The sequence below is a fragment of the Struthio camelus genome, chromosome 5 (genome assembly GCF_040807025.1).
Source record: "Struthio camelus isolate bStrCam1 chromosome 5, bStrCam1.hap1, whole genome shotgun sequence".
NCBI classification, from domain to species: Eukaryota; Metazoa; Chordata; class Aves; order Struthioniformes; family Struthionidae; genus Struthio; species Struthio camelus.
In genome coordinates, this window is record NC_090946.1 from 75,424,879 (window position 1) to 75,438,487 (window position 13,609).

Genomic DNA, 13,609 nt, shown 5'->3' on the forward strand with positions numbered 1-13,609 from the left:
CTAGTACTTACTGCAGGCCCTCCACCATGCATTTTCAGAGCTCGGACAGTGGCAACCAACACCACCACATGAGGCTGGAGACCAGAGTAACGGCACTTAATGTTGAAGAATTTCTCCATGCCAATGTCTGCACCAAATCCTGCTTCTGTAACTAGAGGAGGGAAAAGAAAAAAAGAAGAAGAAGAAAAAAAAAAGAAAGCAGCAGCTCATGAGAGGGTGCTGGGCAAGGTCAGTGCTCCGGTTGTACAAATCAGGAGCTTCTTCCAAGATGAAAACCACAGTCAGTCAAGATGGGGGGGGGGGGGGGGGGGAAGCAGCTCCCTCCTTGCAAAAAACATACGCTTACCAACAAAACCGTCTTTTCCCACAAGCTTCAGTGCAATTTTGTCTGCCAACACTGAAGAATTCCCATGTGCAATATTGGCAAAAGGTCCAGCATGAACAAACACTGGTGTTCCCTGGAAAAGGGAGAGAGAGGAAGGGAGGGAAGGAGGAAGGTGGAGAGATGGAGGGAGGGAGGGAGAGAATAAGAGAGTAAAATTTAGCAAATCTGCAGCATTCCAGAAGCTAAGCATTAACAGCATCTGAAGGTGAAGAAATACACTTTTGACAGACAGATCTTAAAAGTCTTCCAATTAAACATTCATTATCAGTACTAATGACTACAGGGCCAACAGGATTATAATAATCTGCAGAAGTAGAGATATTAATCCTTTTAGGAAAAGGATGGTTAAATCCCAGCAACTCTTCATCATTCTCCTGTACCCACACCATCTAGACTCTCAAAACACTTCCTGGTACTAAAGAAAACAGAATGGAGATCCAGCAAAGTTTAGGTTTCTTCAGGAACCATCCCACAAACCAACAGCACACCTAGAAAGGAGTTAGCCTTCCCTTCTAGCCCTGAACTTTAGGTAGGAAACCACAATAAACGTCTCCTCCAACTCTAAGCAGAGTAAGCCCATGCTGATTTGTGAGGAACGAACTAGACTGGTTGCTTCTTGGCGTTAAGCGTGCACATATAGCAAATACTTTAAAAGCCCATCTGCGCTCACCTCTAGGGTCTGCATGAGGTTTGGCTTAATGGCATCTTTCATCAAGACAGTCAGAGCACCAGTCACTCCCTAAAGGAAAAAGACAGAAAAGCAGTCAGTCCCCAGATCTATCAAGTGCCTTCAGACAGTTCCTACGCAGTGCCAAGGCTCTGTTTTTGTCTCGGGGAGCTTTCAGGAACAGGATCCGGTGTTGCTCCAGATACCTTTTACTCTAGACTCCCCCCACCATTTCAGCATCTAGGCTCGTCTCTTGTGCAGAAACAACTTTTAAAGTGAACTCTTGTGCTTGTGAGAAAGGACTAGCCGGCATCACAAAAGGTCAACACTGGAGTCCCTGTATCCTCTTAGGTGTAGCTCTATACCCTGCTGCTTCCAGCAAAGCAAAATCTTGTCATTTCATCCACACCCACCCCAGGAAGGGAAAGCAGTGGTTTGGTCAACCTTGTGACGGACAGTCCATTGGAAACTTAATTGGCTGCTACTCAGCACTTCCAAAAGTAAGTAAAACTACTACCATGTACACTGAGCCAAGTGCTCGGAGCAGATATGAAAACCTGGAAACACTATTTCCTTTTCTCTTAATTTCAACTGGATTGCAGCACCTCATTATGTGAAAGATTCTTTTTTTTCTTTCTTTCTTTTTTCTTAAGAAATTCACTGCTTTGTTTCATTAGTTTCCACCTTTCTAAAAGAAAAGTTTGTTAACATCTAATGGAAAAGCTTAAAACTTCAGTCATCTTGCAAATAATGAAAATCAGAGCCAAATTCATTTCCATGATGACATTTCAGGTCCGAGTCACTCAGTAGCACTTCAATATACGTCCACCTCTATAAAGGCTATGGTTAGTTTTTGCTTCCACATTTCTTCCCAGCTTTTTTGGTCTTCCTGCTAACACAGCTGTGACATTGACCGTATCACGGCAGAAGGATCTGGCCTTGGACATATAATTCTGCCAGTTTGGTCTCTGCAACCACATTTCTGCCTTCATAAGGAGTATGTAATGCAGTCCTAACGATGTGAGCCAACAGCTGCATCTGCAACAAGTATATAACATCCAAAAGAACCTGCTGGATAAGTCTGATACCATCCTCTGCTCTGCAGTTACAATCAAACATAATGAGGTTTTAAAAAAAAAAAAAAAAAGTCTTGACTTGAAACACTTCTAACACTCAGACTCTACCTAAAACTCAAAGCAACTCCCTACCCAAGGGCCATCTGCATCCATTGCTGACAGGAAGCAAGAGAGACTTTCCCTTTCCAGAAGAGGGGTTTACTCAGGTACTTAAGGTTAAACTTACAGGATGTTAGCCGTACGAACTGAAATATCCAAGCTGCTTACAGCACTTAAGCATGCACCTTCCCTCACTCCCAACAAACGTCTCAAACCATGGCATTTACAGATAAGAGTTCCCAGCCTAACCTCCTTTCTGCAGGGCCGGAGTTGGGCCACATTGCTAACTTAGTATTTCTCAGGCTTGTCCTGGAAGGAAGAAAAAGCAAAAATGGGTAGAGAGAGATGGGAGCTTCGTGCTGTGTCCCATCTTGCTAGGAATGCTGATCAGGATATCCACCCTGTGGATTCCTCTGTGCCACTGGACAGGCATGTTCAAAGAACGCAAGACAAACTTCGCTAACACTGTATCATGCTAACTTGCAAAACTGAAAAATCTACTACATAGGACAACAGGAAGCACCAAAATTATCTCTCTATTGACCAGTGAAACAGTCCTGAACCTGTTCTTTGTCTTGAGGCAAAGTGGCAGGGCACAGTTCAAACACACATACAGAGCTCAATTCCCCTTCCTTCCTCCAAACAGGGTTGCTGTCTCCAAAACATTTCTCGTGAGAAGTTCCTGGGGCACAGGCTATCCTCTGAACCATGCCAACGCATTGTTTGGGAGAGTGCTAGCTGATACCCTCCTTCCAAACGTGCCAAGAACTGGGCTAACGATTAGTGTATGGACAACTGCAACACAGGGCTAGGGCACAAGCTGCAGCGCTATTTTATGTACCAGTAACAGGCATCACTAGCTCCACTACATTCAGCATTTCACACAGTGGAAATAAGGGATTTGTGTCCCTCTCCCAGTTCCTGCCCCCAATCAAAGCCTGCCTTATGGAATTACTTGCTTGCACTTACTTGCAAAGAATTCCGCTTTTATAACATTGTCTCCCAGCAGAAGATGTTTCATCATCTGTAATTAAAGTTGCACAGGCTTTGTTCCTGCTCAATGTTTTCCTCCCTCCAGGGAGCCTGAGAAACAGGATGGCCAGCAGGACACACATTTTGAATTCTTCCTATTCATATTTATACTTCTTATCTGGATGCCACCATGTATTTCCCCATTAATTCCTATGGTGCTAGCTTCAACTTGACATACAGCACATCACAGAGACCCTTGTCCAGGCCAGATCGCATGCACATACGCTCTGTGTAAAGTCTCAAACCTTCACTAACTCTAAGGGCTAAGATTTCACCTTTAATCTTCGATATACTAAAGTCTTTTCTGTATGGAACCGTCTCTACGCCTTCCAACCCAAGTCTTTCAGACGCAATAGCAGGTGTTTGGCACTTAAGGACTGAATGACTCTAATGACTCTCTTACAAGGTCATCTGCTGTAACCGGTTCTCCTCTCTTGCTGGAAGCTACTACCATTCTTCCCAGTCGCAGTCTCATATCATCCAACCCATCAGTGAGTGCTAAGACTGCCATGATTTCACTGGTCACTGTGATGTCAAACTGAGCCTGCAAGAGATGAATAAAGACTGTGAACGGAACTCATAATGATTTCCTAGCAGAAATCTTTACCTCCATTAAATTCTTGGAAAAAGGCCAATTATCATTATCTTAAAAAAAATACACACATACATACAAGCAATCTAAATTATTACTCTCAGAACATACTTCACTTCAAACATGCAGCTGTAAGCTAGAATTTTTTCTGCAGCATGAAGTAAAAACTACTTATTCCATTGCTATTATGTGATTCTCTCCTGGCACATAAATTAGTGATTCATGGAAAAACGTTTAACATCAATAAACTGTATTTTTGAAGACTGAGCTTACTAACTTATCTGACCATCACTAAACAGTATAATATACAACAACAAAATCTAGCAGATTCTGTAGAAAATGAAGGGTAGAATTCATATGACATAACAAAGACATCTCCATCTAAGCTAGGCACTCAAGGGACCCTTTCTAGTCAATAAAGAGGCTTTTTGAGCACAATCCATATTAATTCGACAGTTACTTAAGGGTGAGAGTAATCACAGCCCAGATTGCCTATTTTTCTCTGTTGATTAGACAATACATCTAAACAAGCTCAGACGCAGTGTCTAGTTTTGACCGGATGCATTCCACCCAAAGGGCGTGGAGTGGTTAAGGCTAGCAATTGCCACGCATCATATTTGCGAGGGGTATTTGCGCATCGCTGTTACTGTGCCACAGTCATCCCAGTTCAGCAAGCCAACGTTCAGAAGAGAACAGGGGAAGAGGGGAACAGACACTAAAACCGAACGTAGCATTGGCAGTGAATTTAACTGCCTGCTGTAAGGGACTTCTCGGCTTTCTATTTAACAAGTTACTGGTAGAAAATGAAAATACTTGGTTACAGAATCTTGTCTTAGGACTGTGTTTTTCTGTATACTTTTTAAAAGATGGAATAATGCAAGAGATGGGAACAATTACCGTTCGTGAGAATCCTTCTTCTGTTGGAGACTGTCCAATAGTGATTCTCCTAAGGAACCTGTCATTTGTATCCAGCACTGCAGGGATGCAGACAGAAACATAAGAAGTCACACTGCAAGTCATACATTACATTTCTGCCCTATTACAAACACCCAACTAGACCAAGTATGAAGGTTCAGACTAAGATAGCCATCCTGTCCGCAACAACAGCGAGCAGTACTCAGCATGATTCTTCCCCAAAACTGAACTGCAATGATGTTACATGCCCGCAGTTGCACGTTGGAGATGCTGCATTAGATCCAGAGGGAATCAACCTCCCCTGCCTCTGCATTAACCATAAGTCATAAGCCTCCCCAAAAGCAGAGCTGACAGTATTATTCCTTTTTCATCATCATTATTCAATGTGCGATCAGGAAATTACTGCAGCCAAAAGGAAATAAAATTATCATTTTAAAAGTTAAATGATAAAATGGTCACAGTCTACCCTTTCAGTGGTACTAGTTCCACCCAGCCCTGTTAACTCAAATCATCTTGGAAACAAACTATCCAATTTTGGCTTAGATTTGGTGTTTCTTACTATCCGCTTGAAGTATTTCGCAGAAATTTCCCATGAGACAGGCTAATTTAGTCACATTGGAGGCTATGAAGCACATTTTGGAGAATATATTTCATGTCGCATTTTCACAAAAGAGAGAGAAAGCAATACCCTTGGGGGTCTAAAACAGAAAGACCCGTCCATATTTGTAATTCCTTTTGCTAGTAAAAAAACCAATTCAGCCAGGCTACTTCACCAGCAGAGACTGATCTTACTTTTAGTTAACTAAGAAAGCAACCACGCATCTCAGCAAGCCACTGATTACTGATCTGTGATCTGTATTTGTAATGTCTAGCCTAACAACATATCCCAGGACACTCAAGTTTCAACTAAGTATTTGGACTGAAGATATGAATTTGGGAAGAGGAGCACGGCACTGCCAAGGCGCTTGAGCTGTAATGAGCTTTAGATACTGAGTATGTCAGAAAGTGGTGTTGGATGAAAAATAGCCTGGCTCATCTGTTTACCAATTCTGCACTTAATTCTGTGTTGCTCTTGCAAGCAGGATGGCCAGTGAGGTACTAGACTCATCTTCCTAGCAAACTGGCCAGAAGAGAGACTTATGCAATCACACCACTGCCCGTCCAGCTACCCTTCCCTTTCCTTTTTAAATTTGCCTTCCAAGTTCAACTGCAGTTTGACAGAACGGTAGATGTTTCAACGGTTACTAAACGCCTACAAGTTTTGCAAACAGGAAGCTGGAGAAAGACAAGATGTGCTGTAGTTAGTCCTTAGGAAGGAAAAAGCAGGCAGAAATTAGTCCTTATCTATTCCACTGGGCAAGAGCTAACCAGCCTGCAAAGGTGTCATGAGTTAACATGGGGAAGCTGACATTACTATGGCTGGGAAGAAAGTGAATAGGGTGGACAGGTGACAAACATAATTTCACAGGAAACCAGGAGTCTTTCACTGGATGCTAACAGCGTAACTTGTTTAACAGGAAGCATTACATAAAACTGCGAAAATCCGTGACAGAAAAAGTCTCTATAAAATATCTGAGAACTACTATTACAAATATAAAGTAACACTGAATCCACATGCGGATTTTGTACTTGAACAGATGTTGCAGGGCATGTATGTTTTAAAATAATTTCTAGCTAAAAAAAACTGCTAGACTGGCACAGTCCCCAGAAAGTATACAGGTGCTTAGCATTAGCAGAGTTTATTCTCACACAAAAAGGAAAAAGCAATTGTTTCTTAGTACTTTTACACTGATTTAACTGCATCTGATGATCCTAGCGTTGTTGTAACAGATTTAGAAACAGTATAATTAGTGAAAAAACATAAAGCTTCCAATTTAAGACTGCAAAGAAAAAAAAAAGCTATAAACATGCAAATAACAGAACTTTAAAGAGAAAACTCATATTCAAACTAAAATAAAGAATGTATGAATTACTATCGTTCAGATGATGAACAGCACTAGCACTGTCTTTAAAAATCTGTGCACAGAATTCCTTAATACAAATTATCCAGAGCCTGTTGATACCCGAAAACACCTCTTATACCTCTTACAATGAAACTGAATTAAGCCAGATGTTTCTGCTGTTCTGCAGGGTGCAAGTGTCCAGACAGCGCTGCTTTTAATGACAGAACAATGTCTGAATCAATCAGTTGCTATTACTTCTTTACTGCCGTAGTTGAAAGAACTGATTCAATTGGGACAAAAAAATCAAGATCAGTACCTGGAAAGATATATCATTCTCTCATTCTGTAAGCAGATTTATATTGCGATTAATAAGCAAAACTGAGGAAAAAAAAATAATGGCAAGAGAGAAGTCTCCACTACTGTTCCAAGACAGACAGTAATCTTCAACAGTTTACAGTTTGGCTGACTGATGGTAGAGTGCTGGGAAATGAGAATTTATTGACAATTAGACTGCACAGGAGGTAGTGGACTCACTGCTGCTGCAAGTAAAATCCTCGCAATCTACTAACATATCCCAGCAGCATAGTGCAACACCACTGTCCTATCTCACACGCTTCACACACATGTAACAGGGGGACAAGCAGTCCATCTCTAATATTACCCAAAATGCAAAGTTCATCAATTATTACTGCTTTCAATAGCAAAGCTCATGCTTAAGTGGTAATTCGGGCTCCCAAGATCTGTTGCTCGTTACCAAGCTCAGAGGCTGCCAAAGGACATAACGTACTTCTGGTAGGTGGGATGAATCTGAGGCAAAGAAATTCATATTGTTCGAAAATTTCAAAGGTACCTAAAGACGTAGGTCAGCACTAGTAAAGATGGAACAAATGTTTGAGTAAGATGGCGTTTAAAATCCGTTTAATTGCAAAATTGTGTGGGATATAAGCCCAGCGCATTTATGCGTGCATGCTTTTACCACTGGGCACCTACCTATACCTTCAGGTATCTTTAAAAACCTTTTAAAATCTAGCCTTTACCTGCTGTCAGCCCCTATCAGGGCATCCTGAGCAGTGTCCTCTTAGTGCTCACAGCCTTTTTTCAAACAGTCAGGCAAAAAGGCCGTTGGCTGCAGTTGCCAATCTCTGAACTCTAAGTGACTGACAAAACCAGAAACAAAAACTTGTACCAGTTTGTGAATTCAGAGCAGACTTTGCTAAGATGAAGACTGAAGCTTCTGTGTTAGACCCTTTAGCAATGAGATCCCAGCTGCAGTCCAAGAAAACATCTATTCTACCAAACACTCCAAAACAGAGGCCAGTCTGTCCCTCTCTCCCATTTTGCCAAGAAAAACAGTTCCTGCTGCATTTACAAACCTCTTTTTTCACACACATTTTGTGGCCTAAAAATTCATTCATTTAATGGTTCTTGTACCTCTTTGCCATGTTATGGTGGCTGGGTCGATATCCAGTCTCACAAATAAGTTTATCTCTTCCTCTGTCAAAGCTGTGGGATCAGTTTTGTTGATGCCCAATTTCTAGGTGGAAAAAGGAACAACAAAAAAAAAAAAACAGAATGAAAAGATTTACAGAAATGAACTTTCTTTAAAGCAATTAGCCTTTGGCAGCAACATCTGCATTTTCAGAAATTCGGAGGGGATGCCTTTTTGGTGCCTTCTCCTAGGCCCCACACAACATAGGAGGATCCATATCAGCGTCTACCTGGAAGAAGAGCTCGCTGCTAGCCAGCTAGTAAAGGGCAATGCTGACAACAGAGCTCTTTGGGGTCGGTTGTCACCAAGCTGTGTGTAAGGCATCTACAGAAAGAGAGAGAGAGAGAGAAAGCTCTGCAGTTTCTTACATGCCTTGTTCTAATCATTAGCCTCACATGCTTACATCCATTTCTCATTAGCTTGCCTAGGGTCATTGCACACAGCCCTGTGTACTGAAAGACACTGCTTTCAGCATGCTGGTTAAGCAGCACAAAGGAGGACTTAAACAATTCAGTCACAAGGCTGTCAGCGTCCCAGAAAGCTGATCTTGAACACACTGAGAGGATGGGCAGTTTGCCAAGTTGCTTAATTGAGAGAAGAATTATCTCAAGAAGCCTGATATAAGCGCAAGCACAGGAATGGGGCAAACGACTGAGCTGATGTATGAACGAGCAATCTCATTTATTTATTTACTTTTATCAGGCAGCTAAGTCCGCCTTTTCTCCAGAACAGCAGGGCAAGAGAAAGTCTCTTCTCTTCTTCTTCAAGCACAGCATGTTTAAAAATCAAGAGCAGCTCCCTTTCTGGAGTATTAGCATACCTTTCACATCTCAGCACTCACGAACCAGAAGAGTAGTTTAGGTGGAGTTCCCTCAGCAGTCCATCAGTAACATCAAGCAACACGATATAATTTCCTTGCTCAGCAGAGGAAGCAAATCACGCATTTTCTTAGGCTTGAGATGTTATAGCCAATTAATAAATCAAAGCTTTAGCTTCCTAAGTATTGTTCCTAGACTACTGTTCCTGATCTCCAAATGGACAACTGATCCAGCCTGACTACTGTACAAACAGGCGAGGTATGCAACTTGGAAAGAGCTCAGCAGGCCCTAGACAAAAGGTCTGAGCTCAATGTAAAACTACTCCTCTGTTATCTTCATTTTTGCAGAGGCCAGGGACACACATGGGTTCACATTCATTTCTGAGGATGAGAAGACCTGCAGTCTACTCAGGGACTGCCACTCATTGACCAGACTGCTCATTTAACCAGGACTTTTTTTTTTTTGGGGGGGGGGGGGTGAGGGGGAGGGTTGTCCATTTTTTCATGTTTGTTCCACCCGGATAACAAAATAAAATCCTCTCCCTTCTCTTTTTGCTGTATCCTAAACTTGCTTCTTTTGTGCGGCATTATCTCAACAGCTATCACACACATAGGAAATATTTATCTTCAGTTGTAACTGAGTATAAGGGACAAAAACTGTTCCTAGTCCTCTCTTACGCTGCATTAAAGACACCAAATTGACACTAGTAATAAAGGGCACTAATCCCTTTACCTCTTCCCACTATGTTACTCATACAGTGTATGACAAACGGAGTTAGATCAACGATTCTTCCCCCTTGGGGCTGTGTCTCATCCTTATCTGTGCTGAAGAGGAGGGCTACCACACTTTTGCACATTTTATGTGAACGATAAATGCCAGCAGAATAACCTACAAGACAGCACAGTGGTCTCTGCAACCTGTCTCTGCTTATGCAATGAAAGAATAAGAGGAACAGAACCAGGAATCAACCTGAGACCAGTGAACTTACCTGTAGTCTTCGGATCTGAATGTCTGAGAACTTCCTAACGCCGTTGATAGGAGGCACCAACCGGTTATAGAGGGCCTTACAGAATGAAAGGCACAGTTAGTGGGGGGCTGGCATACCCAAAATACCTTGACCAAAGTGGGCTGGGCTCAAGCACATCATAAGAAAGGATCATACCTGGTCAGTCTGATTTAGCTCATGGAACATACGTGCATCAACAGCAGCAGCAACCAGGTTGTTCGCAGCAGTGATAGCATGGATGTCACCAGTGAGGTGAAGGTTAAACTAGAGGATATAAAACACATCAGTCACCTCACTCTGCTGCAATTTTCATTTATTTCAATTCATTGTAGCCAGATGGAAAGAGAAATATTAATAGCAATGTCAAAGTGGGTGAGGGTAGAAAGGGAGAGACTGCTCAGCACAGTCTGTGGAAGAGAGGAAAATTCTCTAAAACAGAAAAACGCCTCCCCCACATTTATGTCATATTACAAACTTCCAGAATGAAGCCTCCACATAACAAGATTTTTGCACAAGAGCAGTTCTGCCAGGCTCCTTGATACCCGAGAAGACCATGGAATTACACATCTGCATGGCACCTCCTTCACCTTCCTTCTGACCCACTCACAGTATTTGCACAACAGGTTTGACACCCACATTAGCTGAAGTGGCTGCTCCCGCAAAGATACCCAAGCTAAATTCCAACTAGCAGCCTTGGGTAGTGACAGCAGCAGAGCTGTGGTTGCACAGAGCTCTGCGTAAGCTAACCACTCAAACACTTGCACGGTATCTTAGGCCGAACACAGTACACAGTGACACTGCTAGTAAGTGTCTTGGTTCTATCTGATTTAAAGATAGTTTGAGGGAGTTTGTCTTCATAAGTTATCTAGCTGCACTGTAGCTATACTGACAGGAGATTTAGAACATATAGCTTACCTGACAAACAATAATTAGGGCAGGGGAGAGAAGGGTGTGGTTAAAACCATCTTTTCTCTGTAGCAGTGCAGCAAAGAAGGAAAATGACAATAGAAAAGGTCGTATGACAACAGACCTTCAGATACCACGCACTTCATCAGAGCCTCGCTACTGTGGTGTTAAAAACCAGACAGCTAAAAACGGGAGTGGAATGTCACGTGCTAATCATCAATCTAATTAGCAAATGCTAATTATTGCCTCATTCTGATACGTGCAACAAGAAACAATTACTATCAGCATGGTTCTGCAGTCCTCACTGGAAAGTTTCTCACTAGATAAGTACTTCTCGGGATGAATGCTGCATGCAGAAACATCCAATGATATAGCAAGGTCATTACTGTGAGTAGTGACTCCGGGCATTTGCATTTTATAAGGCATGCATTGATTAAAACACTCCCACAAGACTATAGCACGTGTACTTCTACCACGTGGGTCACACTTAAAGAAAGTTCTTTCAGCCAGCTTCCTTCCAAGAGCGGGGCTGTTTCCCACTGCTGCACACAGTCAAGTATTTTGGCTCGTCTTATTAACAATCGCAAACTGGAGGAGATTATTTTTCCTCAGTGACATCTATCATTTACAGATGTTCTTGCCACCTGACTAAATCAATCTGCCATCTAGTTAACATTTTTATCTTTTATGAACTTGCCACATCAATCGGAACAAACAGCCCTTTGATCATTTCTGCTTTTCCTCCTCGAATTGCCCTGCATCAGTCAGTGCACAAGACAAAGGTAAGATTTTACAGTTACAGGGGAGTTGGGGGAAGCATGAGAGCACGTGCTAGCACACGTGCCTTTCAGTTCCCTGCCCCCAGACACAGAATTTTACTTGCTGCCAAGTCACGTTAGAAATATGCTAAAGTGCTAGTCACCTGCAGGCTGAAGTCTCGGTACTATTGATTCTCAGCTTCCCTCTTCCCATCACATATTAATCTGAAACGTAAGTACACTGAAATAACTCATAGAAAAAGTAAGCGACTACTGCTGCTGACTTAACTACTTAATATGCTTCCAAGATGTAGTAAGTCATTATGATCTTCATTTCAGTGCTGAGAAAAGGAAGCACAGGATGTACTTTGCTCAAGGGCACACAGCAATTCAGGGGCAGAAAAGGGCAGAGAACAGACATTCTGAACTCCCAGTTGTATGAAGTATTCCCTGACCATGCAGACATCTTTCTGAAGCATAAGGAGATGTTTGTTTGTAAAAAAAAAAAAAAAAAAAAAAAAAAAAGTTTTCTGAAATCAAGCACCTCTTCCTTGACAGCTACACTGGGCCATAAACTAAGATATTTCATAAATTATCTGACTACAGTATCTCTTCAAAGTCTGCAAGTTATTACGTACGATGAGGCTTCATATTAAAAATTACCTCTTCCATCGGGATAACCTGAGAATAGCCACCACCTGCAGCTCCACCTATAGAGAGACAATAGTCAAATCATGCAAATAAAGGTGTCCTTAGCCCAGAGTGGTATCCTACGTGTTTTCTTAATGGTTTTAAGAAGCCGCCTACTGTTGAACAGCTTAGTTAAAATCCTAGCACAGCAGTTAGGGACAAAACTGAAGAACATACCCAAGGTTTTTCTTTCTTAAAGAAATGTAATCCTAACCGGGAATTACGCAAAACTGTAAGAGCAGAAAATAAGATCCATCTCTGAATACCGTCTTTTCCTATTCATTCCAACTGCAAGCAACAGAACAACTGATACCTTTTATACCAAAGGTTGGCCCCTGAGAAGGTTGCCGAACACAGGCAAAGACGTTCCGGTGCAGGTGCGCTCCTAAGGCTTGAACAAGACCTACGGTAGTGGTGCTCTTCCCCTCTCCCAGTGGAGTAGGAGTTATTCTGCAGTACAAAGCACAATAAACACAGTGAAGCCCTTGCGGTAGATGAGACTCAAAACACTTACAGGGATAACAGGCACCAGTGAGTGCAGTTAATGCCAACTCAAAATCTGGACTGGTTCAGACTTGAGCTAATCTTCAACAATTGGAAACTGGGATGAGATTGGTAGATTATTATACCGATTTCCTCTAAAACAACTTCCTGGCAACTGTTGGACTAGCAGGACTTTGAAAAGAGCAAAACAATGAGGGTCCAGAGGAGAACTGCTAAATCACATTCCCACTATTTGCCATAAGAGACAATTCTAATTATCTAAGAGATAATTCTATTTCCCAAACAGCTAGATTTTCGGAGCGATTTGTTAAAACCCAGAGCACTGCATACACCTTACCAAAGGGCAATACAGTGACAAGCCACGTTGACAGAATTTCTTTTCACTTTGACACCACGTACGCAACGCTTCCTAAGTGAGGGAAGTACCTACCCAGTAACAACAACGTATTTGCCATCTGGCTGGTCCTTCAGCCGTCTGAGAGCCGACAGATGAACCTTAGCTTTAGTTTGGCCATAGAGCTCCACCTCATCAGGGAGAAGGCCAACTTCTTTTGCAACTTGATCAATGGGCTTGGGTATGCAAGATCGCGATATTTCAATATCACTTAAAGAAAGAGCGCAAGGTCAGTTCATAAAACACAAACTGCTTACAGATTACCTGCTTCTGGCAGGCATGACCCACAAACACTCAACCTATATTTTAAAAGGGAAGCGACAGGCTCTCCTAGC

At 42.2% G+C, this 13,609-nt stretch overlaps 1 protein-coding gene across 1 annotated transcript in view; it reads right to left on the bottom strand.

Annotated features, from left to right (window-relative positions):
• MTHFD1 (methylenetetrahydrofolate dehydrogenase, cyclohydrolase and formyltetrahydrofolate synthetase 1) overlaps positions 1-13,609 on the bottom strand; it is a 45,962-nt gene that overhangs the window by 10,771 nt on the left and 21,582 nt on the right. The window contains exons 11-21 of the mRNA XM_068947327.1: positions 13,311-13,484; positions 12,690-12,826; positions 12,350-12,396; positions 10,179-10,286; positions 10,005-10,079; positions 8,141-8,243; positions 4,749-4,825; positions 3,663-3,803; positions 1,056-1,124; positions 347-458; positions 12-151 (exon numbers count right to left, since the gene is read on the bottom strand). Of these exons, the coding sequence (XP_068803428.1) occupies positions 12-151; positions 347-458; positions 1,056-1,124; positions 3,663-3,803; positions 4,749-4,825; positions 8,141-8,243; positions 10,005-10,079; positions 10,179-10,286; positions 12,350-12,396; positions 12,690-12,826; positions 13,311-13,484 (1,183 nt within the window). The remainder of the gene's footprint in view (positions 1-11; positions 152-346; positions 459-1,055; positions 1,125-3,662; positions 3,804-4,748; positions 4,826-8,140; positions 8,244-10,004; positions 10,080-10,178; positions 10,287-12,349; positions 12,397-12,689; positions 12,827-13,310; positions 13,485-13,609) is intronic.